At 34.7% G+C, this 27237-nt stretch overlaps 1 protein-coding gene across 9 annotated transcripts in view; it reads right to left on the minus strand.

Annotated features, from left to right (window-relative positions):
* Positions 1–2975: 2975 nt before the first annotated feature.
* MICU3 (mitochondrial calcium uptake family member 3) overlaps positions 2976–27237 on the minus strand; it is an 87527-nt gene continuing 63265 nt past the window's right edge. For 3 of the 9 annotated variants that reach the window (XM_057697703.1, XM_057697701.1, XM_057697697.1), the window contains 6 exons: positions 24110–24205; positions 18071–18171; positions 17397–17568; positions 10274–10382; positions 8111–8268; positions 6915–7030 (listed from right to left, as the gene is read on the minus strand). In XM_057697703.1, the coding sequence (XP_057553686.1) occupies positions 6962–7030; positions 8111–8268; positions 10274–10382; positions 17397–17568; positions 18071–18171; positions 24110–24205 (705 nt within the window). In that variant the 3' untranslated portion in view covers positions 6915–6961. Of the gene's footprint in view, positions 4258–4794; positions 4986–6914; positions 7031–8110; positions 8269–10273; positions 10383–17396; positions 17569–18070; positions 18172–24109; positions 24206–27237 lie in introns of those variants that run through there. The other 6 variants (XM_057697699.1, XM_057697695.1, XM_057697700.1 and 3 more) reach the window with 6 other exon arrangements.

The following is a 27237-nucleotide window of genomic DNA, read 5'->3' on the forward strand; positions in this document are numbered from 1 at the left end:
TTTTTTTTGAAGGGAGAAATCCCTGGAGACCTGAAATGTTTCAGTGTATGCTGTGTTTGGGGGTGTCTAGCTATTATGGGGGAGAAGTTAACTTCTGAGTTTCTAAAAACCTCAAGTATCAGGGAGCAAAAACACATGTATTAACATGATAATCAGAAAAACAACAAAATAACAGGTATCTGTATCTGAATTACTAATGTATGTGGTAATTAACCACTATGAGAAATTGAGTTATTAGTATAATCTATTCAGCATTTTTGTGTTGCTTAATTTGTTTCTCAAGTTCAAATACTAGCAAAAGGATACTTTCCATAGACTGAATCTTTGTAAATTTTAGAAGGACATATTTAAGTTGACAAATGAAGGCTGACATTTTGGCCATGCCTTAATAGGCTCAATACCACGCAAATCCTATTCTTTTATTTGTTCATTTTGCAATAAGTCTTGACATCACCTTCTCCTCTTTCTCAAATTTGCTTACTTAGCAGGGCACAATGCAGTTTTGATGTGCAATCTGATTTCAAAAGAATCTTTGAGACAGCTAATCTTCTGTACACTCACTGTAATTAAATATTACAGCACAAATGGTACATGAGATACTCACCTTCTTGAGAACCTCTTAGCACCAAAGAGCAATGACATAAAAAAGTATAGATTTTCAGAGTGGTTTTTTGTAGATCTTTCAGCTTGAACTTTTAACTCTTATAGCACCTAGGGCTTTAAGGAATAAAGCATTACATACCATAGATTAGAAATATCTTTATTAGTTGTCTTTGTCCTAAACGCTCATTTTACCACAGTTTAAAATCTGCTAGAAGACAAATCTGCTCACCTTCAAGCTTCTTACTTCATCCTTGAAAATATGCAATAGGAAATGCCATACTGAATTAGGCTAATAACCAAGTTCAGTTCTTGGTCTCTTTGGTGAACATCACTAAAATATGTTTTGTAAGAGAGTATGTCTGCCATCTTTAACTTTAAATCCAATAACCGATATTCACTGACATTCCTTGATCTTTTTCTCGTGCCTATTATCCAAGCTTAAACATGCAGTAGTTCCGTAAGTTCACAATTACCATTATACTTTTATTTTTCCTAAAACTCTGTCTATCTGCTTCAAGAAGAAGTAACCTAACTCTGGATTTGGTGGATAAATCCATCCAGGACATGACCTTTATGATTTAGTCCCACTTTTTGCAGACTGAAGTCCTAAGTTTTAAAAGTGCACTTTTCTTGAAAAAGTAAACAAAAACATGGTAAAAACACTCAAACAGCTCAATAACAGCTCATTAAATATATCAGCTCATGGCCTCCTTTATTAAATATACCTATGGCTCCATCTTCAAAGGGCCTTCTGAACAAAACAGCAGCTAGGCTGTGGACTGCCAAGCAGAAGAAATCTGACCAGACAAAGAGAAAAAGACCTAGCGATACTGATAGTCAAGGTCCCTCACGTGAAATGGCCCAGCCAGGACAGCAATGAGTGGAACCCATTGGCCAAACGCTCATTCCATGCACACAGAACTTCCAATTTGTTTTAAAATATGAACATACAGCAAAAGATTACCAGATATTTGAGAAAAACCTCTAATATGAGACACTCAAAACACAAACAGAAAAATGGAATGAGGCAATGAAAGGAGAAAAAAACTTCAAAGAAACTAAAATTAGATAATCAGAGAGAGAATAAAAGCCACTGAGTACACAAAACAAGAACAGGAGACAATAAAAAGGTAAATTCAGAGATAAAAATTTTTTTTCCTATACATACATACCTATGATACAGATTAATTTACAAATTAGGTACAGTAACTAACAATAAAATGGAACAATTGTAACAATATATTGTAATAATGGTTGTGTGAGTGTGGTTGGTCTCTCTCTCAAAATATCTTCTCGTACAAATTAAATGCCTTTTCCATCGTAACGAAGTACTTACCACGCTCTGTGGCTGTAACTTTTGCAGTTTGAGGTGTGACAGTACAACTAGCATCAACCTTTTTTTTCCTTCTTCACAATTTCAGAAATAGGAGATTCTTTCTTACCATAGATCTCAGCAACCTCAGAAAGAATAAGATTTGTGTCCTTTTCCTTATATGTTGAAAACTTTCACCTTTTCACATAAAGGAAGCACTTCCCAGCTTCTCTTTCACATATGCAAACTACCAGCATCACTACTCTTTCACTTTGGGGCCGTTATGCCATAAAATAAAGGTCACTTGAACATAAGCACTATGAAACCACGACCATGGATCTGATAACCAAGACAGCTACGAAGGGACTCAAGCGCAAGTTACGCTGGGTCCAGGGATGATTCAAGGCCCAGGAAGGACACGGTGGGACTTCGTCGTGCTACTCAGAATACTGTGGAATTTAAAAATATATGAATTATTTATTTCTGGAATTTCCCATTTAATATTTTCGGATCCAGGTTGACCATGAGTAACTGAAACCATGGAAAGTGAAGCTGTGGGTAAGGGGGGGGGACTATTGCAGTTTCCTCTGAAAACTCGTAAATTTCTAGTTGTCTTAGATGATGCCTACAAAATACCAACATTAGTAAAACGGGGTGGTGTAGTGTTGGCTTAATTATTTTAAGCCATTTAAACAGTTAGTCTATAAAGGAAAATTGATATTCCATTCACATGTAAACTTTCTGAAAGTTTTCCAGTACCGATGACAATAATTCTATCAATATAAGAGGCTTATGTTTGAGAGGCTTTATGGCTTTATGGCTCTGTGATTTGTTACTTACAGAAGTGTTGATGAGATTAATTTCTTGGCATGTAGTGCTACAGCAGAGGGCATAGGATCAGTGGAGGTTTGGTAACCAACAAAGATTTTCAGAGTTTATACGTGACATTTTCCAGAAAGATGTTAGTCCACAGATACACACAGAAGCAAAGTACTAAATTTCTTGATTCAAGAGCAGGTATATTTATTTTATGATAACATAATAATGTAAGATAGGTCACTTTACAATTATATTTCATAATAAGAACAATACACTAGAACTTGAGTTAAATGAAATTCTTCATATGCAATGATTCTGAGAATTACCATAAACCTTTTATCATACATATAGTCTTAGGTAAAGAGTATGATACAAAAATTTTAGGTATAGCTTCATCTTTCCAAAGAATAGTTTGTAGAAGGAAATATTGAGAATAGCACACATGTATTTAGTACATTACTATTTTCAAAGCATTTAAAAATTTTTAAATTGATGTAAACAATAGTCCAGTGAGATATTTTTCCTCCCATTTTACAGATGATAAAGTTCAAGAGTGATAATATGCAGAGAATCACTGTAATTTACTACTCCTTTCCACTTTAATTGATTAGAATATTTTATTTATTTGTATTTGAATACTATGCTGCAGTCTTGTAAACAGATGAATGTCCATTCACTCTGATAAGCGGTAAAGAACAAAGGCTGCATGTGTAGTATTCCTTAGGAGAATGACAGAATTATAAAGAATCGTCATGAGTTAATTTCAGTTTTTAATCTCTGTTTACAGGGCTGTTCTAAATAGCAATTTTTCCACGTATGCAAGATAATTTAGCTTATAATCGAAGATAAAAGTAAGCTGCATTTTTTTCCATTATTTTAGATAGCAAATAATATTGAGAACATTCAGTGTAAGGTAAAATAGAGCTAGGGCATGTTAAATGAGAAGGTAGGCATTTTTATTTAGTCAACCAACTGAATCAACCTTCAAAGCAGGTGAAATTATACTATATGAAATCCTAAAATTGATGATTCACTTATATCTATATCAATGTAATAAATAATGTAAGATAAAGAATGTAAAAAGTCTAACAAATGCAACTTGGAAATAACATTACTTTTATAAATAGGCTGATGCAGAACTATCAATTTCACATTTAATAACTTAAAGTCAGTATTTCGTATTTTCATATGTAAAAGCAAGGTAACAGTTGGAGTGTGTGCAATTTATATTTAGTACATCTTAGAAAAAAAGATAAATGACCCTATCTTCCATAGTATATAAATATATTAATTTAAATTCACTGTTCTATTTTTGTATAGTATCCTTTCATAAACTATATTTTTCTAATTGAACAGATTTCCATTAAATACTATCAAGTTATTTTCTCCAGGTGAAAATCTAATTTTGTTGTTTTTCAATAGAAAGCATTTCTTTTCTCTTTTAAGACATTTTGAAATAATGAATTACATTTGAATTGTTCATGATTACTGGCTGTTTGGCATCACTTTTACATGTGGTCCTTCTGCAAGAAACAAAATATTAACTTATACCTAATATATACATAGGTCTGCTAAACCATTTTGTATTAGTCTTTCGTAGTACTCATTTTGACCATACAGACACATAATAACAATATGCAACAAGCTGCAGAGCTGCAAGATATTATTTTTACTAGTGTTATGAACATGCACTATGTGCTATCAGGAGCTCCACCACATTTAAAACAGTAGTGACGATAACAGTGACTCTTGCTGCGAAAACTACCACTGTTTTCACCGTCCATGTATGACTTTTTTTGAGAAAAAAATTCTACATTTTAAAATTTCTTTACTGTATACATAAAATAATACCAGACATTCTGTTGACTTCAGTAAATGAACAAAAACTTAAAAAAAAACTTTATATAATTCCAACAATGTTAATTAAGCAATTTTAAAAGTTAAAAGTACAATGTAAACCATCATATTGTATAGTAGCTTAATTTCTATTTGTGTTTCAAAATTATTTCAATGTAATTAAAACCTGGTAAATAATGGCGATCTATTAATTCTCAGGGCCCTGAGATAAATCTCAAGGAATATTCATTTTCTGAAAATAAGTTCACAGTCCAAGACCAAAGGAAATATGTTGCTGTTCATTTTTAAGTGATCTAGATTCCAGGAGTCATACATTATTTTGAAATGAGACAAATTTCAAATAAGTTAAAAAAAAAAAGTTTAAAATACATTCTTATATAGTCACTGGAAGAATCTGAAGGGAATGAAAAAGTGCAGAGAATTCAGTAAATCAAGGCAAAAGCTCAACATGATAACATGTAATATTTGTAATTAGTAAGAAGGTGCACCTTATCTGTCTTATGTTCAAGAATTCAGTTCAAGAAAAAATTATAATTGGGTTTCACCTTTTCCTTCATTTCTACAAGTTCTGATCTCAGACTTGCTTCTACTCTCTGAAATTTTTGCTTCTTGCATTTTCAAGTAGATAATAATCCTTTAAACTTTGCTTTAGGAGCACCTAATTTAAAAAAATATGTAATACATAAAAGTAACATTTATTTAGGATGAAATTCAGAGGTGATGGTATTAATCAATTATTATAATAATGAGAGGAAAGAGTAAGGCACATAATAAAAACACCCAGCAGAAAATATAAGAGTCAAAGTCTTAATCATAAACTATTTCCTTTAATTTAGAAGTTCAGTGTTTTGTGTATTAATTTGTCTAATCCTCAGTCTTCAAAGTTCTAGAATCTAAGTAGTCATGTTTATGGTTCTATATAGTACTACACAGAATCAATACTGTCAAGGTGACACCATTACAAGTTGGTTGGAAACATTGCCTGTATGAACATATAAATGGTATAGTCCTACTGTTTTTTCAAATGTTTAGTTTAACTTCTCACAATAAAGGCAATGTAAAGTTCCTCAAAATACAGATTAGGAAGACCTAACTTCTGTTAGCTCAAGCACAAAGTTACCACCTTAGATAAGAAAATTAGCCTACTTACCACTAAACATTTTAGATCAGCAGTTCCCTAAATGGGTTCCATAAAAGATCAGGCTTCAAAGCTACTTTTGCAAAATACCAAATACTGCTATTTTCTTTTAGAGAGACAAATCAATAGTGGCATATTAAGATCTGGCAAGTCCTAAGGAACCTATTTAACCATATCTATTATGATTTTCTCATACATGTTTCTAAGCAGCTTTTGGTCTTTTAAGTAATATACACTGATGTCCTGTGCATATGGACCACTTTGGTAATGCCACTGTAGAAAAATATAAATGTTTTAGTCTGAGAAAAATAGCAAAAAATAGATATTTGCAAGCATGTAAATGAACAAAATCTTCATTGCAGAGACCTAATCAAAACCCCAAATCAACCAAAATTTTACAGCTACAGTTGACTTTTAAAAGAAAAAAGAGAAACAGACAGAAAAAAGGAAAAACAAATCTCTCATTTTGGAGACTGGCAACAAGTTTGAGGTATCTTTGGGTTGGTGCAAACTGAACAAATCTCCTGTATCTTCCTCAACTACTTCATTCTATGGTGACAGTGCAGTAAATAATAACTAAGATGGTTTTGTCATCACACTGAATGAGATTCCTGGTTTGCAACTTAGTAGCAAGTTATCTTGGGTAAGTGACTCACCAAGTCTCTATTTTCTCTGCTGTTAAATGGGATATCTAGCTGTAAGGATTAAATGAGATACTACATGTAGAAGAACACCTAGCATAGTGTCAGGTACCCAAAATAACTCTAAAAATATTGGTTGCTATTACTGTAGCAGATGCTTGGAATCATGATCCTAAAAAATAGTAACAAATCCCTTAGATGCTAATGATCCTAGATTATAAAAATGCAACATGGATTCATTATATTGTATCTGCTCAGATACAAAACTGCAGGTTAAGTGGAAAAATTTTCAATCAAGACATTCACGAGAATTCTAGTCAGATGAGTATTTATTCCAGTTCATTCTTAGATCACAACTTAATAGCAGCAAACTAATGCTTTGTTATAATAACTATTCTTAAATTGAATTATGGTCTAAAATGAAATCATTAAAAGACTAATTCTTAACTTGGATTAGTGACCTAAACATTAAAAATAAATTATGTTTCTATTTCTTTCAGCTCTTACCTAAATGTTATAATAGAAAAATAAATTATGACCCTTCTTTTATTGTTACTGAACAAATGTAGACAAACAGAGGTGCTAACATACTTATCTACTATGAAGTTCCTTCTTCAGACAGGATTTGAAGGTGGGATACTTCTGAACTGTTTTATAACCCTGTGGAACAGAGGATTAAAAGTGTGCAGATGTAAATAAAATGTTATGGGCTCACATATATGCAATAAATAAAGCAAAAATTTAAAAAAATCATAACACCTAACAGAGAAATACAGTGTCATGGGTTTATAGCATAGTTTACATTTTAATTTGATCTTGCTACTCTAAAATATTTGAGGGAAAAAAGATTGTTCAAAGGCATGCCCTTTTAGGCATCTGTACCATCACTGCCAATGTTAACAACGAACCACTAGGTGGCAGTTAAGTACACAGTATCTTTACCAAGACAGCTGGGATTTTAAGAAACCATTAAAAATCTTTACAAATATTGTCTAAGATGAATCTTTATTTTTTTGTACATACAGTGTTTCCTCTTTTTAAATGTATAATACTCAGGGGTACTCTCACCAAAGAGGGAAGATCGAATATTCTAGCTATTAATCATAATAGAAACATTTTTTTCTTTTTCCATTTGTGGCACATCTAAATACATTAAATGTGTAAACATTTATTGATTTATGCTACATTTCATTCTTTAAAACATATTTCTGAAAAAAAAAATCATTGAATTTCTCGTAATTATTTTGCAGTATAAGATGTTAACAGGAAAGAATAGTTCCACAGACCAAGAAAAACATTTTTTACCTCATTTTCCATATAAAAAGTACTGAATATGCAGTGCCTTCAGGACCTCATGTTGCCTAGCGGGAATGTGCATCACATAAAATGAGAAGTAGTGATATTTCTCTGTATACTGTCAAGTCTTGAACAGCCAGTGTGCAGACTGAATTAAAATATTTGGCAACAGTTTCCCCCACAAACTGGGATGAAGACATTAAACTAACTGAATATGAAAATAAGTTGTGGAAATTCAAACATTTTATATTTTAAAAAAACATTATCTTTTATCACCTCAAATTGTTTTTGAAAGTAGGTAGGGCCTTAAGTTCTTTTCAAATGTAACATTTCATGTTTATATCCTTAAAAATTTATATAAATTGTTTATGAAACTCAGATGGATTTTTTTTTTCTTCCCATTTTTAAAAAGGATAGTGATGGGATTGAAATGCAGAGGTTTACCCGGAATCCTCTGTGGAGTCTGTCTTTCATAATTCCAATAAACTCTTTATAGCTTAACTGGTCATCTTTGTCGACGTCAAAAATCTTGAAGACTGTGTTCACTAAATGTGGTGAAAGTCTGAGGCCGGTGGCTACATACACGGCACGCTTAAATTCATCTAGATGAATGACAGAGAAAAGGAGTAAACCGTTCACAGTATGTTTACAGTGTGTTAATTACCAGCAAGATTATAAAGGAAGTTTTTTTCCTAAACATGGGTCATGATCCTATGTAGCGTATCACTTTTCATTAATCATGCTATCTTTTCATGCTATCTTTTAGGGACTAAAACATTTTTGTGGTTTGAAGTAAAAGGGCCTACTATCAACCACAGACACTTTAGAGATACTAAGGTGAATAAGTTCTCAAGAGACTTACAGTTCAGATGGGAGATGACACACCTGCCCAAATAATCATGACACAGGGCCACACAGAAAGCAGCAACAAAGTGCTACGAGAATTTGGAAATGAGCGGTTACTTGTGCTGTAGTGTGGAGCAGGGAAAGGAGAGAGAAGAGAGTGATTAGGAAAGGCTGCTGTTTTGTATCTGAGCTGAGCCCTGGAGGATAGAGGATTTCAGCTCGTAGAGATGAGAGGAAATGGCAGATGATGACATGAAAGAACAAAGGTGGGGGGTGGGGAACAGGAGCACAGGGCATGTTCTGAACATGGGCAGCAGCCCGGACACCCAGGAGCTGCGGAAGCTCTGACTTTGAGGTGAGGAACCTGTATGTTCTTCAGCAGGCAGGTGGGGAACTGAAGGGTTTTCCATAGCAGGTGTGTCAGGGTTAATCTGTTTTAGAAAGATTATTCTGTGAGCTGTCCAGGAAACATCAGAGAGGAGAGTGGATGATGGCAGGAATGCCACTGAGGTGGCTACAGCAATAGTTCTTTTTAAGAGGTAATAACCTGAATGAAGGTGCTAGAAGTGGCAACAGGAAAAAAGAGAGAGAGAGAGAGACAGACAGACAGACAGAACAGATCTACTCCTAGCACCTGCAAGAGGGATGCTTTTCATTTGCCAGTTCCACAAAGTAAAAGAGCAACTTTCCATTCTGAACCAGGTAAGTAGATACTGATTTTTTTTTTCTTTTTAAGGTTGATTATTAGGTTCATCATTGGTGTGTGAAGGCAGGGCTCCCAAAGGTTTTGGTTTTAAAACACTAAAATATGTTAAGAAGATGCCTTATTTGCACATCTAGACCAGTCAAAGGGAGAAATATGAAAAATTTTCAGTTTTCTGGTTTCTTTTCCTCAATGAATGGAATGAATGAAGCTATGTGAGGGATTCACTATCTATGTTTTGGGGCAGGGAGAGAATTATCATTAGCACTTAGGGGCTGCGGTTTGCCTTCTTCCCTAGAACTTGGTAATAAAATAATGAGACTGTCCTTTGGGGGATGAGCACTTATTAGATTATGTCAGACACAGGTGAAATTACCGTAAAGACCTAACCAGAAAGTCCTCATATGGCAAGAATATTTAAAAACATGACGGCCACGAGGGAAGGCAAAGCCACAGAACCCTAGAAAAAGGACTTGACTCGTTAGTCTGCCTATAGGGAAAGAATGACCTGGTCGCGAAGACGACAGCATTCTGAATTCCATGGCAGTCGTATTTCTTGGTAAATTAAGCAAAACTGACCGTCATTTTTATATATCATTCTTAAAGCTCAGTTAATGTGAGTCCGTAGCTAAGAGGAGATTCTGCTGACAAAATTCGGGTTTCCGAGCCAGCCGAGCGTCTGGGTAAAATCAGGAGTACAAACAAGTAATACAGCATCCTGTGATGATATCTGCGGCACGGCTGGCTGGCTCTTCTATAGGGAGACACACATCCCTCAGTGTTACCAAGCAGCCGTGAAGTTTCCTCCTCTTTGAACCTTTACAAACATCATCAGCTTTTCCCCATAATATGCAGTGAAGGACAATAATAAGTTTAATACACAAAAAATGTAGCATATTTTTCTAAACTTTGCTTCGGGAAAACAAATTTCCCATTGAAGTATACATCAACGTTCCAGCAAATTAAGGACTAATATATCTAGTTAATTCGTTGTCAAAGTTACTAGAAACAATGTAGGATTATGGTCTGCTTTTAATTTTTGAAAGTTTATTACTTACCTTGCCCTATAGAACGACTTGCAAAATTATACATATTCAAGGCTATTGCAAAGTCTTCCAGGTTGTTCAAAAACTGGAAAAATGACCTGAATTCATCAAATGTAATGCCCTATATTGGGAAAATATATGTAAATATTTTAGCATTGTCAAATTAATTCAAATAAATATCTACACTTACTAGAAATAAATGGATTAAGCATCAGCAATATACCTTCTAAATAAATATTTCCAGGATACCTTCTGAAACCTTCTTTCTCCAAATGGAATGTAAAATTCACTCAAATTTTTTCCACTGGGTAATGTTGCTACTATTAGCAATGATAGGTGAAAATATTTTTAAAACACTGTCATATTAGCACAATGTTCAAAAAAAAGCAACAATAAAAATAAAAGTTTCAATTGAAAACTCTTATTTCAGGCCTGAATTTTTTAAACCTTAAAAGTAAATATGGGCATTAAGAAAAACAGAGGAAAAAAAGCTCTAAAAACAGTTTCTCCTGTAAATGTATTCCTTAAATGTATTCCTTAAATGTATTTCAGCATTAAGTCATCAATGTCTTTATAGTGACAATGCAAAATAAAAATGTCAAATATGCCAACGATCATGTATTTTCACTTGTTCCTGCCACGATAAGGCTGCCGGGACAGCAGGAGGAAGTACAAGGACTGTACACAGAGCTCTGAGAGGCCCAACACAGGGTTTGGGGTAGCATCATGGAAGGACTCTCTAATGTCATTTACATAAACAAATTACTGCCACTGCTATAACTTCAGTTAAACAGGAAAGTTATTTGAAATAAGCACAATGTATCTCTGATAATACAAACTTGAACACAAAGAGCTGCATTTAATCGATGTGTTCTCCCTCAGCAAAGCGAACAATATTGAGAGACAAAGCAAACAGAAAAAGCAGAAGGCCGAGAGCTTAGGCTTAACAAATTCTGACCTTACCACTGGGGTAGCAGGGGAAGGGAAACTGGAAAGCACTGGAAAGCTGGGCAAAGAACCAGAGTCTATTTTCATATATGCCAACCACTGATTAAGTGATTTATTACCAAAATAATAATTATTATCAATTTGTTATTGAAATAATAATACCAAATTTTATTACACATTAGTTTCACTTCAATTACCATCCTTCTTTACTTTCAAGGAGAATCATCACTGTCATTTCTCTTCACTTTTTCTTCTTCTCTTTCCTTATATTCATTTATGGCCACTCCAACCCTGGATTCTGCTCTGTGACCTGATCCCCCCCTGCCATGTTTTCTAGAGAGGACTGTTTGATTCAATTAGGGAGACTGAGCCAGAAAGGGTTTGTCTTGATGTGAAGAGCTTGTTGCCAGGGAAACTGGCCACTGCTCTGGTTCTGTATCAGTTTGTGCTAGACCAGCTGTCCCAGTAACAGTCTCTGTATCAGGGTGACAGGCTAACGCTGGTACAAGTGAAAAACAAGAGGATGGAATATTTTAAAGCAAAGTATAAACAAAAATGTCAATACTTTTAGGGAGCTTAAAATTAAAAGCAAATCGAAGAATGCCCGAATATAATGTTCTCCATCTGAACCTTTAGATTTTTCAAAATAGGGATCTCATGTTTGGAAAGACAGGGCAAATTCAAAACCATACAATAACTCTTTTGTGTAGATTAAACTCTTTGTGCTGATAAATATGGAATTGTAAATTGAAAAACAGGGCACTCATTTTGATGGAGATTATTTAAAGCAATCCATTCTTAACAGAAGTTACCTCAGGTAAAGACAGTGTGGGGAAGTGGCAGAGAGAGAGGGGTATGGCCATTTCTTCTCCCTCCCCATTCTGACTCCCAGAATCACTTCTGTAGTGAACAAATGGGACTTGAATGGAGTGTGTTTAGCTTACATTTTAACAAAAATAAAATGATGATAATATCTGAAAACTTTAAAGCATCAAAAATACATACAGACTGAGAGTCCAGAAATAAACCCAAATATCTATGGTCAACTGATTTTCAGTAAGGATGCTTTGTTCTCACAAATTGTTGTGATATGTGATTTGACCAGTTTGGTGGTTCCCTGAGAGACCAGCACAGAGGCTGACATTTGTTTCACCCTTTCTCCTTGGACTGGAATGGCTTTCCGGGTGACAGTGACATCTATCAAAAGATTTAAAGACATACACATCCTATGCCAGCCTGGGGCAAGGGACGACAGAGGAGACAGAATCTAAAAGCCTGGGAAGGAGGAGACTGAAGAAAATGGTTATTGGGGAGAATAGGGTCTCATAGGACCATTGCATATACTTGGGAAACTGGACATGCCCAGGAACTGACACATGCTTTAAAAGACCTGAGAGGACCTTAGGTTACTGCCTCTGGCAGATATGTGGGCTCTGGGCAAGCAGGAGGTGAAGATAAATGAAGGAGCTTGGGTAGCCTGGCTTAGTGTTGAAGGAGTGCTCCAGCTCAGAGCTGAGCTGCAAAGACTGGGAGAGTACTATTTTTTTTTCTTCTTGGCTTCAGGTATTTAAGGAAATCTCTGTCAGTTCTCTGGCTAACCCCTAAGATAATGGAACAGTGTCTTTAGTGACTACACATGACAAGGAATATAGTCTTTTCCATTTGTTTAGTGACTTATCCAAGCTATTTTGCAAATGGACAACTGTTGGGGAGAATCTGATTTCTAGAGTTACCAAATTATAATATTCAAAATGCCTAGTTTCTAGCAAAAAAAAAAAAAAAAAATACAATGCATACAAAGAATCAGGAAAATATGGCCCATTCACCGGAAAAAAGAAAAAAAACTGAATCAATAGAAGCCATCCCTTAAGAAGCTGAGACACTGGACCAAAGGGAAAAAAAGATTTTAAATCAGTTGTCATAATATGCTTAAAAAGCTAAAGGAAACCATGGACAAAGCACTTAAGGAAATCAGGAAAACCATGTATGAACAAAATGAGAATATCAATAAAGAGACAGAAAGTGTAAAAAGGAACCAAATGAAAATTCTGGAGCTTAAAAGTACAATAACCAAAATGAAAAGCTAACTTGAGAAGTTCAACAATAGATTTGGACAGACAGAAGAAAGAATCTGTAAAAGTAAAAATAGGACAATTGAAATTGTTCAGTCTGAGAAGCAGAAAGAAAGAAGAATGAAGAAAAGTGAACAGAGCCTAAGGGGCCTGAGGACACCATTAAGTTCATACACACTATGGGACTTCCAGAAGGAAAAGACAAAAAGGAGTAGAAAGAACACTTAAAGAAATAATGGTTGAAAACACCAAATTTGATGAAAGACAGGGGGCTACATATCCAAGAAGCTCAATGAATTCCAAGTAGGATACTCAAAAACACCCACACCAAGACACATTATACTCAAAGTGTCAAAAGCCAAAGCCGAAGATACTTGAAAGCAGCAGGGTAGAAACATAACATTAACAGCTGATTTCTCATCAGACTCCACAGAGGCAAGAAGTGAGTAGGATATTTCACGTGCTGAAAGAAAAAAAATCTGTCAACCAAAAATTCTGTATGTGGCAAAAGTATCCTTCAAAAATGAAGAAATTAAGACATTCCCAGATAAACAAAAGCTAAGGAAATTCATTACTAGCAGACCTGCCCTACAAGAAATGCTAAAGGGGGTCCCTCAGGCTGAAAAGAGAAGAAACCAGACAGCAACTCAAAGCTATTAAAGAAATAAAGAATTGTGGTTACGGGAAAGGGAAAGGTGATTACACAGATACCACTCCACACCCACTAGGATAGCTATAATTTATATGTACAGCAAATTCCACTCTAGGTATACATCCAAAAAAACTGAAAACTGGTACTCAAACAAATACATGTACACGCATATTCATAGCAGCCTTATTCACAACAGCCAAAGGGTGGGAAAAGCTCAGATGTCTGTGGACAGATGAATGGATAAACAAATAGTGGTATATACCTACAATGGAACGTTATTCAGCTACAACAAGGAATGAAGTACTGATATATGCTACAGCGTGGATGAACCTCAAAAACATTATGAAAGAAGCCAAACATGAAAGGTCACATACTGCATGATTCTTTTTATATGAAATAGACTGAATAGTTAAATCCACTGAGAGAAAAAGCAGATTGATGGTTATCAGCAGCTGGGTGGAAACAAATAATAGGTACAGGGTTTACTTCTGGTGCAATGAAAATGTTTTGGAAATTGACAGAGATAGTGGTCATACAACATGTGTATATACTAAATGACACTGAATTGTTCAGCTTAAAATGGTTAATTTTATGTTACATGATTTTTATCTCAAAATTTAAAAAAATCAGAAGACTCGAATGAGGAAAAGATTAACATGAAAAATAAAAAAAAAAAAATCAAGACAAATCATCACCCAAATAAAAATGACCATTTAGAAAACACGGGCTTAAGAGAACCTCAGGAATATAAACTATGTTTGTTTTCAACACAAAATTCATGCTTATATCATAAATTAAATATGCTATTTAGATCAGTAACTGATCTAAATAACAGATCAGTTACTGATGTAAATAGCAAGTGCATAAATAATTTTTAGAAATATAAACAACTTTAAAAGGTTGAGGGAAATGTACCATTTCGAAAAAAGCAGAAAATGCAAACTCTAAAATTTACTGGCTGAATGACTTAATAAGTCTCTTAAATCTTTCTGAACATCAGTTTCCTCAAAGCTTAATAATGATAATTTTATTACTTTACTGTTAATATTTACATTATGTGGTTATGATGAGAAGCCCTCTTCCCTTGCCTTCTGTAGTTTCTATCTACATTCTCTCCTAGATAAGTTCACCTGGTCCCATGGTATTTAAAATTTTTTTAAGTTATTTCTTTTATATGGCAATGTATTCACCTGTTTAAAATTCAAAAGGCACAAAAGAGTATACAACACAAAACTTCCCTTTCTCCCACCCTTTTCCCCTCGCCATGTGGTTCTGTCCCTTGGAGCAACCAGTGTTCTAGTTCTGTGGGTCCTTCTAGAATTAGCACAGGTTATCTTTTTAAACAAATGGTAGTATACTATATACAATGTTCTAAATTGTGTTCTTTTTTCATTTACTGCATCTTGGAGATCATTCTATATTATTACATAAAGAATTTTCTTAGTCTTTTCCCTAGTTATATCATAATTTTTATTTAACCAGTAACTTACTGAAAGACATATAGGTAGTTTCCAATCTTTTGCTACAACACTATAATAAATAACCTTGTAATCTATGTCTACCATTTCATATAAGTGAATATATATGCAGATAAAATTCACAAAAACAGAAAAGCTTTAAGTTCCACATCTTTAAATACTATCCATCTATTTATTTGACAGGGGTTCTAGGTGCTGTGGACATATGAGTGAATAAACACCAATCTTCGTGGAGTTTATATTCTAGGTAGGGGAGACAGACAATAAATAATAAAAATAAGTGAATATCAATATTATTATTTATCTAGATAAACAATGAAAAATAAAAATAAGTAAATTATATACTATGTTAGAAAATGATAATGCTATGGAAATAAAAACAGATTTAGGGAAGAAGGAATAGGGAGTTCCAAGGGCAAGGGTTATAATTTATCTACTAGATTAGGAATATCACTGGCTCAGAGTCTTGGGTTTGAATCCTTGGGCTAATATCTTAAGTACCTAAGAACCTCAGCTTTCCTTTTTCTAAAAGAAAGCTGTCAGTATCTGGAAGGTTGTTTTAATGATTGATGAGATAATGCAAACAAAAACCAAAAAACAAAAAAACCAGTGAGAATCAATGCTGGTTCACTTGCCGTATTTTCCTTTTCTTACTGTAATGATTTGCTGCATTTAAGATACCTCTAACGATTAGAAGTTTTCAGAAGTTGAATTTAACTTAAAAGAAAACTTTTTATTTTTTTATTTTTTATTTTCTTTTTCTTTTTTTATTTTTTTGGCCATGCCACACAGCTTGCGGGATCTTAGTTCCCTGACCAGGGATTGAACCGTGGCTATGGCAGTGAAATCACATAGTCCTAACCGCTGCCAGGGAATTCTTTCCACAAAACTTTTTATTTTGAAGTAATTTTAAATATAAAAAATAGTTGCAAAAACAGTACAAACAGTTCCCTACACACTTCACCCTGGAATTGAAATTTTTGAATTTTTGATTTTTATAAGCTTGCAGTGGATAAAAGAAAAAAAAAAGCAAATTCTTCAAGGCCCTAAATAACACACTAGTACCTTGACAAAACAGTACAATTTCCAATATTTATTTTTAGGGAAGTGTCTATGAACTGGAAAAAATTTAGTTCAACATGTAAAACAGATAAAAGATCCCTAAGAGATTACACGAACTAATGGTCAAATGCATCAAGTCCTTTTTTCTCATTCCATAGGAGATCTGCGGAATTGTTAGCACCGTCACAGTGTATCCATTTTAAACAAAGTCAAACTGTTTGCAAGTTTTTCTTGGATAGATTAACTTGATCTCTCTACAAACACAAATAGAAGGCAATATATCCAAAACATCCCATGCTTGAAGGGGTACTTGTAACACCAGTTCTATTTAGTTGCAGTGATGCATTCAGCTACCACTAGATAATGCAACTGCTCAGAATTGCTGACAAAACATTTGCTACTAAACAAATAGACAATCAGTTGTCCCAGGTTCTTAACCATTCATGCCATCCAAACTCTTTGAAAAAACCTCACTTCGACTACAGATAAGATCACTCACTCATCAATAGCCGTCTTCTAATGACCTTTTATTAAGGGTATTATAGAAATGAATCAAGTGTGACTGAAACGACGTCAATATAAACTGTTTTATATGAGGCGATGTTTATATAGTAGTCAAAGCATATAGTTCAGCAGAATTCTCTTGAAAAATGATACCCCTTGTGTGAATAAAACAACTGCTAATAACCTTAAAGGTTTTCAGCGTGTCTAAGAAAAAATATGGATACCTATCCAGAATTTTAAATTGATCAATTTTTAAAATTTAGCCAGAGCACTTAAGACACAGAGGAAAAAAGGACAGAGTACATCCAAAGTATATATTCACCCACAGAGGAGCGAAAGAAATAACAGAAGGACAATATATTTTATAGACCTACATAATTACAAGATAACGTAACGAAGTAAAAATGGGGGTTAGATACCTTTTCTTCGGGTATACTGTAACGCGCATTTTCCAAGAATATTGATGTATTTTCCACGTCTGTGTATCGCAGAAGAATACGCGCAAAATCTTCTTCGCCGATAGTACTCATCCCATGAGAGTAGGAAAGGAATTCTATTTCTAGAACCTCTGTTTGGAGGTTATCCATGAATCTGTGACAGAAAAATATATCAAAAAGGAATAAGATAAATAAAGCATGATGGTAACAGATGGTACGTAGCCTCTCGGGACTTTGGCTTCTTCATCTGTAAAACGGGCATAACAAGAATACCTTGCAGGGTAGTCTTGAGAATCAAGGAGTTAATGTCTTCTGCCTAGTGTTTACCGTGGTAAACACCACATACGTGGTTATTATTAGTACTACTGAGGCTTACAGAGACTAAGGAATTGGTAATATTCTTTCTTCTGATTATACAGGGAAAGAATCAATCCAGATATCTAGACATTCTTTATCATTCGGTGACGTCCTGTTATATTTATCAATATAACCACTGGTACACAGGCACTGATGGGAGTGGATACTGGATGCAGAGTATCTTCAGTTAAGATGAAAGCAGCAAAGAGGTGAATGTCACTGCACCGGATGATTCCTAAAGAACTTGCTGACTGTAGCGTGTCAACATTTTCCAATACAAATGTAAAAATTAAGCTCACCTATAAAAATCTTCAAAGTTGAGCTCAGCTTTTCCTTTCTTTCCAAAAAAGTGTACAAGAAGTGTAGTATCTGTTACTAAGTTTGCAATATCATCAGCACGCTTTAAAAAAAAATCACAATTTAAAGGTTAGCTGTAAGAAAACAAACAGAATAGGGATATCCAATATCCTCCCCAAAACATAAATATATTAACATTAGAATGAAAAGCACAAGGATGTATTAATACATGCCATTACAGTTAAAAAGTTCACAATTTGAAAACAGAAATATAGGTGAAATTGATGTTTATCTTCAAAAAACAAAGTTATGATTATATTAAGAAGTCTTCAATCTCAAATTATGCATATAGGGTATCTATAGTTTAAATTATCTAAAATAGTTAAAATCCTTTAGTAATCATCAAATATTTTATTTTTATTTAAGTAATTTACTTTGGATTTTCCTAATTGACCCGAAAAATTCATTCATTTAGGATGTTCAAAAGAGGTAAGTTCCTCAGATGTACTGAACATATAGGGCTGACAAAAGAATGATCTCAAGTTTCACAAAATAGCTTCCCTGAACCATGATCCTTTCCTATTGTGTTCTTATTTATGATACTTTAAATAGAAGACACTGTATTTTGAAGGAGAAACTACAGTAATATTACCTTGGAATTTATATCATCTATATTTTTTTCCAAAGAAAAATCTTACATTATTTTCCGAATTGATAAGAAATTAATTCCAGAGGATTTTACCTTCCCCATTCAACTTGATAAAAAGTTTCAACAAACATATCCTTAAAATAGCTTATAGTCCTTATAAAGTTTAATGGCCTATGAAAATCTCCCCTCTTTAATGTAGCTTTATAAGTTTCCTTTCCCTCCTTCCTTCCTGTTTCCTTCCCTTCCTTCTCTTTCTTTCCTTCCTTCTTCACTTGGCCATTAACTCATACCTATCTTATAAACTCAAACAATAAAATTCAAGTGATTATAACTCTCCCCATGCATTATCCTGGGAAATGTAAGAAAAAATAAGAGTTTAAATTATCATTTTCTATATTTAAAAAACAGCTGCAAATGTCCACCTAAAGGTACATATTTGAAACATATTACTTCTTGACCAGAATCTGGATACCACTCCATAGAAAACATAAGAAATACAAAATATACACCTCCCCACAAGGGATCAGTCGTCTTCTGTGTTCCCTGATATAAACTCTCATCTTACCCATCTTCCACATGCTAAATGTGGTAATCCTTTGATTCCTCATAGCCCCCTTCCCAATCTTGCATGAAGACAGCTATTTTATCCTTCATGATATCTGTTGGGTCTTTATCTCCCTTCTCCCTAGACCAAATGCTATTCTTCTCTTGTAATGACTAGCATGGAGTTATAGAGACTACATCCTCTCATACGCTTTTTCCCTCCAACATGCCCTCTTTTAATCCATGAAACTATTTTTCTAAAGTGATCTTTCTGCTACATTGATTACTCATGTCTCTCTTAAAGACTCTTTAAAAGATGTAGGGTACCTTCTACTTTAAATTATCTAAAATTGTTGAAATTCTTTAGTAATCACCTATGTAGTCTGTATTTGTAATTTAGATCAGATCTTTCTAAATAATCTCTAGAATATAACCTCCTAATAATTGGTTTGGACGAAAAGTTGACTGACAAGTCCTAAATATTCTGAGGAGCTGGAATAACTGAGAAGTTCTCTGTAATATAACCAACTTCTCTGATCTGATAGTGGTTTGATTTGATCACCTGGGGAAAAATGACACAGCCAGGGAGCCAGGTGTCACATTCTATCTTTTAAATATACCTTCTTGAACAAGCTGATTATGGGTGTTCAGGAATATTAGTGGTGTCAAGTCTTTCAAGGCCCCTATGTTACAGTAGATTAGTGTAATTTTTGAGTAGTGCTCAAAAGGCACTACTATTATACTTTCACCAGTAGCTTTAAGTTGAGAAGGCAGACTGATGTAATGGAAAGAGGACAGGATTTAAAATCAGAAGACCTGAGTTCACTCACTTTTTTGATCGTTGGTTTCCTTATCCATAAAATGGGAAAACCCCCATCTATAATAACCACTTTGAGGATAAAGTTAGAATATGAGTGTAAATGAAATATATAAATGTTCTTATTGGTAGTCATAAGATGCTCTGGACAAAAGCATTAAGACCTTGGAGGAGGGGAGAAGATATCTGGTTAATTACAAACATTCTTTTGTGATCATGTATAATCAAATCTAATCAGTTCGTTATCCAAGGAATAGCTTAATGTGGTAGGGGGAGGACATATTTGAGAAGGCATGCCTCAATGGAGCCTGAGAGTGGAGGCGCGAGCCAATCCGCAGTCAGCTGGAAGAACTGGGGTACCCACCTGGAAGCTAGAGAGATGGGATGTGGAGGAGGGGCCGAGCGGCCAAGCAGGGGAGCAGGGACAAGCTGCTACTCCACGAACAAGCAGCAGCGCGGGGAGCAAACAGGACGATGAACTCAAAAAGTCAGGTTTCTGGTCTGAATCCTGACTTTCTTCCTCATGAGTTAAGTGACCTTGGGGAAGTTAATCTCATTCAAGGATATTATTATCCTCAGGAGTAACAACAGTGCTCACCCTAAAGATTTGTTGTGAGGATTACATAACATGTTAGCACTGTAACTGGCATATTGTAAATGCTCGATAAGTGTTAGCCATTACTATGTATTTCTGTCAAATCAATATATTCCAAAAAGGTGAAAAAGATAGACAAGATAGAAAACAATGTTGAAGCTTAATGCAAAAAAATATTTTTACATGGTATTCTACTTCTTTTGTGTTATTGAAACTACATATATATGTTATATAGATCTAAAAAAATAAAGCCTTAAATTGAGAGGATACAGGAACACCAGAAGTGAGTGAATTCAGATAACATAATTATGGAATGTTTTCCTCTAGTGTTGTCATGTTCCAAACCTCAGGACATAATACACTGAAATGAGATGGCCTTGTTTTACACAGGTTTTAAATAATGACCTCATTCGCCCAGTTTTTCTCATGCCCACTGAGCAGAGCAAGTCTTCATTTACAGTCTTTCATCATCAAAATCTTATTAGACTTAGGTTGCACTTATTCAAATAATCCAGACCCACAGAGGCATAAATAACAGTTTGACATTAGCGAGAAAAGTTAGAAAATGGAAATGCTGAAACCCTTGTCCCCCCGTTCAGTGAAACAGAGGGCTGTTGGGAGTCACTGAAAACTATACCAGTGTCCTTGGTATCCTAACAGTGTTATATAACTTAAATCACAGGAGAGTTGAGACAAAAATAGAGACTTTATCCCTTTGAGTCTTGCGCTCATTGTTAAAATAAAATGAATTCAGGTGTTTTCATAACAAAGCGAGAAAAAGCCACAAAAGAACCTCATGGGCCACTTACGTGAAAGGCCATTACCCAACTTTGTTTTGATTAAAAACTACTTTGAATGATCTCATCAAAAATGAAATAAACAAATTAAAAAACCTGCATAAAATAAAAATATATCAAACTATTAAAGGGTTTTAAGAAATTCTTTCAACATATTTTTATTGATTACTATGTGATAATAATCTTATCAAGTTCTAGTCATGGGCTGGAGGAAATCTTCAGACTCTTGATTTGTTAGTGAAGGTTTTAAATAACCTACTGAAACTTATTAAGGGTTAGTAAAGTTTAAAGCAAATAATAAAAAAAAATTTAAATTTCACCTGTAAAGCTCAAAACAGTTTTTATAATTCTGGTACTCACAGACTGTATTCAACAGTTGCATGATAGACACATTGTACTGTGAATTTATTATCTATTATTTTGGTTAGAAAGTGGTATCAGCTGTGGCATATCCAAATTTTCATTATAACATGGTTTTACTATCAACGAAAAAAGCCTATAGTTAGAAATAGCTCTGGAATAAGAATATGAGAGGCTAACCTCAAATTTACCTACATTACATAGAGAGAACTGCTTTATCTCAATACTTACATTTTAAATATAAAAGAAACAAAGAAATACAAACAAATCGATTTCGAAGCTTTCTTTCTGAAATACTGATAGTATAAACAGTTCAACGTTACACTGGCATCAGTAGTAACCTATAAGGAATTACGAGTTATAATTTAACTACAGCTAATTCTCAATTATCCTCTTTAATGTGGGAGGTCAGTAACAAAGGTAATCCCCCAATAATTATTTTCCTTGGAAACACAATATAAGTTTTGTTCTCTCGTCTTCTTTTTCTTTGCACTTCTCCCCATCAAATTTATTTTCATGATGTTTGAGCCAATTGATTAACTGATTTAGCAGCTTATGATCATAGTGTGGATTGATTACAGCCAATGGTGTGCTAGTGAACTGGCTCTCTAGGAAAATTAAAAAGCCTAATTTGTAGAGTTTACCAATGTCTATGGTACCAATAGAATGCCACAGAATGTTGAGCTGGGAAGAGATGTCCAGAACTAACTCTAGGAAGCCATTAACAGCCAGCTCCAGCACACGTCTGACAGAGTGATAAACATCTTCAAAAGATCTTACGCAAATCTTATAAGATCTTTGAGTATATGTTAAGAGCTGACTGTCTTCTGATATTAAATCTCCCAAGATTTAAATTAAATTCGACATCTAATAAGCAAATGTGTCTGTGAGAATTTCTAGCAGAGTTAAACGGGATTGAAGATAGGTTGGAGACTGAGAGGTGGACAGTCCATGGAGGGGAGGGACGGCAGGACATGACTGCTAATCTGAAGCTGGGCACAGCTGGCTTGCAGGGACTCTAAAGACTGGAATCTCCCATTGCTCTTACTTTTAGGCACTGACTACTATAGGCCCACATAAGTGACTACAGAATTAAGCACTTCTAAAATATGTGTAAATGGAATATCTATTAACACTTTATGCCTAATAATAGCTAAAATTTAAAAGATAATTTTTAAAGATTAATAATTGTTGGTCTTAATTACATCATATTTACATATCACAGACTAAATATAGGGCAAAATGCTTTATTTATTTGTTTTAGGATTTTAAAATTGAGCACAAGGGACAAAATGAACATTTCCAAGCATTTGCCCGGCTCTAGAGGTGTCCATTGAGCGACACTGTATAAAGAAGTCATTCCAGTTTACTTCTCTAGATATTTTTAAGCATAACTTTTGAAAGTCAAACTTTAGAAAAATAAGCCAATTTTCAAGAGAAAGAGATAAGGAAAAAATACACCTCCTAGTATTTACTGTAAAGTCCTTTGTGCTAAGCTGGACAGCCATCTCTAATAAAGTTCTTAAAAATTCTTCACAGGAAACACAGAAAAGTATTTAGTCTACAAGACACAGCCCATCTTTTAAAATGACACACCCTATTAACGGTGGCATAATGAGATTGGGGTGGTGGGAGCAGGCTACCCGAGTGCAGCAAAAAAAGGTATGTGTCTCTATGGAATTCAAAAACAATAATGAACGACGTAACAGTCAGTGTGCTTTTACTCTTCCATGCACTGGCAATCCTAACCAATGTCAAGGTAAAATGTTCCTTCCTTCCTTGACTGGCTGCTCTTAGCACACCTCCCCCATGCCCACCCTTGGTAAGCCACTCACTGTTAACATCAGGAAATCTGACTTTAAATCTACCATAACCCTAAAGCATTAGCTCTCTTTTACTAAGTTAGAAGTTTCAGCATTTCGTGTAACATTGCAAATGATGAGGTTAAACGATTCAGTGAAACTATATATTTTCAAATTTCCTGAAAGTGAGCCTTATGTGAAAAATAACAGTATCTCCTTTAATTAAGTTGGAAAGTCATGGTTTCTGCAACAAGCAAGTGGCTTTAATATAGACTATTACAGGGGACCTTGCAGCCCCTGACAGCACAGCTGACATATTCAAATTTACCACTTTACATACAGGAATTATTGCTTTACTGGAGAAAAGGGAAAATATAAAATATATTTTTGGTTTCATCACTATGACTCTACAATGAAATGGGGACTAGATTAACAAAATGGCAAATAGTACAAGGACCTGGTTGAGATTTAATTATACCTCTGCGAGGTCTGAAAAGAGTGCTTGGCTTGTATTACGTCTCAGGGTATCCCAATAGCTTCTGGAGACAAGTTCCTCAGCATCTGTTTTAAGTACCTGTAGAAATTTTAAGAAGCACAACTGAAATCTAAAGAATAGTCACAAACAATGATAATTTATACATTTTAAATCTCTTCTAGCCAATCTTGAAAAGAAAACACACTAACTTACCTTTTTTGTTTTCTGCTGCTCACAACAGTATTATATTACATCGCTGGTAAACCCACGGCATTTTCAAAGGTGTAATGGTATATAACCACTATTTCAGAACAATGTGGCTTTGTTAAAAAGAATCACATTCATCACCCCTGCCCCAGGCCCTTCTACTGAAACATGTATAACTTCTAAGAGAGTATGAAATAAAAATTTTATTCACACCTTGTGTGAAGTAAATTCATTTGGAGAAGATTGTTAATTTTGTAGCAACCTATAAAAATTAAGCTTAATCTTAAAATGAATCAGTGTTAGCCAGCATATATTATGTGTCAAAGAATCAAAATGATCATATCCATGCTTTAGAGAAACTAAATTTAAATTAATCCAAAACTCGTCAAAAAGAAACATGCAAATTTAAGGCAAACCACTCAAAGCTAATCAGGGATTTGGTAAGTTTGTCTACTGTAATCAGATCAGGTATTTTCTGATCTCTTCCAAGGACAGAGCACTAGCTTCTATCTTGGTACAGGCTAGTCTGAAGCAGGCAACATCAGGATTAAGAAGTGCAGTCTAATCGTCATATGAAATGCATAACTACAAGCTTAATTCAGGTCTCTATAGACAAAAATAATTAAGTGTGGTTTCTGTCAGGATTTATCAGGGAAGATAACAGATTCTCAGGCTTGGTCTTCTTTGGGTTATTGTGAGAAGAAAATGCTGCATGATGAACTTAGGAGTGAGTGGCTGATGATGTGAGAACTCTGATATTTTTGTGTGTGTTAATTTTCAAAAGTCCAGTGCCAACTAATAAAATTATAAGCATCTGGGAATTATTTCAAAGATCTATATTTTAATTTGTTATTATGAACTAGAAAACATTGTCTACTGCCCACATTTTAATGAACTCTTAATAAAATGTTAATAATAAAGGGTTATTTAGCAGGAATCACCTATATAACATCAATGTACTTATTACCATAAGTGTAAGTGTAGCAACATGGCAAAGAATCTGCTCATCACCCCCCTTAGTAACTATATAAGCTTTAAACAAGTAAAATTAACAGAGTGTAGAACTAACAGTTCATTTTCTTTTACACAGATATAGTAGAACCTTAATAAATGGCAATTAAATACTCTGCAAAGTTATCTAAATATTTTGAATGTGGATATATTTTCAAACTGTAACATAGAAAGTTAGTATATAATTAAGAAAAGGATTGTTAAACCAATCAAACTAGAAAATAAGGCTCACTATACTATTATTAGGAGGGTAACAGGAATGATCTGCTTTGTGAAGCCAGGCCTCTCTCCTACTTCCAAACACTGGTCACCACCACCAGCACCCCCAACACACACACTTTGATGACATTAAAATATTTAGAACATATGGAGGGGTAAAATTCATTTGACAAACTACACTGATATGGCTCTCTATAGGAAAAAATGTATGTTCTGAGCGTAGAAAAGGGAGGGAGGGAAGGAGGAAGGAAAAGAGGAAGAGAGGGAGCCACAGTGTGAAAAATCCATATACTGGAACCCTAACCCCCAGGGTGACGGTATTAGGAGGAGGTGGGCCTCTGGGAGGTGATTAGGTCATGCGGGCAGGGCCTTCATGCATGGGACTAGTGCCCTCCCTTGGCCCCTTCCGCCACGAGAGGACACAGTGAGAAGGGGCCATCTGTGAACCAGGAAGTAGGCCCTCATCGGCTACCACGCTGAATCTGCTGGCTTGGTGATCTCGGACTTCCCAGCTCGCAAAGCTATGAAAAATGAATATTTGTTATGTTACCCATTTTATGGTATTTTTGTTATGGTAGCTACAAGACAGAAGGAAAGAAGGAAGGAGATAAAATAAGGGAGGACGGGAAGAAGGATGGAAGGAAAAGGAAGTTAGGAGAAAAAACAGACTGATTTAGAGATGGGAAACTATCACGGTGGTGAGCAGAGCAGAGGCTCCCTAAAGTGGTCCACGTCCAGACAGGCAACTCCTCTATATACAGTTAGGGTCTGAGAAAGGTTATACTCAGAGATCAGGCAAACTAGGGGAAAAAAATCCCAAAATAGCAGCCCATAGAGTCAGGCAGTAAACTGCCTTTGCCATTAGTGATATTTAAAAAAACAAACACACACAGAAAAAAATATAAACAAAGAAAACTACATCTTTATAATCTGTGCCACTATGACAACTATGGCCTGAGAAACCATAACCTGAGAACTGTGATTTAAAGCCACATGGGACTGCAGGTCCCTGCAGTGTATCAGAGAAACACACACACACACACACACACACACACACACACACACACACACAAATCTTCCTGGGAAAAACACCCCTTCACCCAGCCCTTATTATAGAATCCCCACAGATTCATTCCAACAAATACATGCTCATAATAGGAAATTACTAAACCTAAAAGAACATAAGCCACCATAAGTAGGAACCAGCAGAAACAACAAACAATAGAAGCAGAGAGCTGCAGACTTCAGATGTTGAAATTATGAGATATGGAATACAAAATAAATTTAATAAACTTAAAGAATATGAAGTTGTATTTGACAGGATTTTTTAGGAAAAACAGACTACCAAAAATTATCAGGCTGATTAGAAAAAGAACCAGATAAAATTCTAGAAATGAAAAATGAGCCACTGAAATTTAATATATTATACACAGCCAGAGAGAAAAATCAGTGAACCTAAAGATAATATGAATAAATTATACAGAATGCAGTGTGAAAAGATAAAAAAATATGGCAAAGTAAAGAGGAGGTGAGACATTAAAACATGAATAGCTATCAAAGCTCTAGAAAGTAAAATTAGAGAAAATGGGAAAGAGGCAATATTCAGAGAGATATTGGCAGTGAATATTCAAGAAATAATGAAAGCAAACAATCCTCATATTTGAGAAGCCCAATAAATGATAGATAAAAGCAAA

This window comes from Hippopotamus amphibius, chromosome 10 (assembly GCF_030028045.1).
Source record: "Hippopotamus amphibius kiboko isolate mHipAmp2 chromosome 10, mHipAmp2.hap2, whole genome shotgun sequence".
Lineage (NCBI taxonomy): Eukaryota > Metazoa > Chordata > Mammalia > Artiodactyla > Hippopotamidae > Hippopotamus > Hippopotamus amphibius.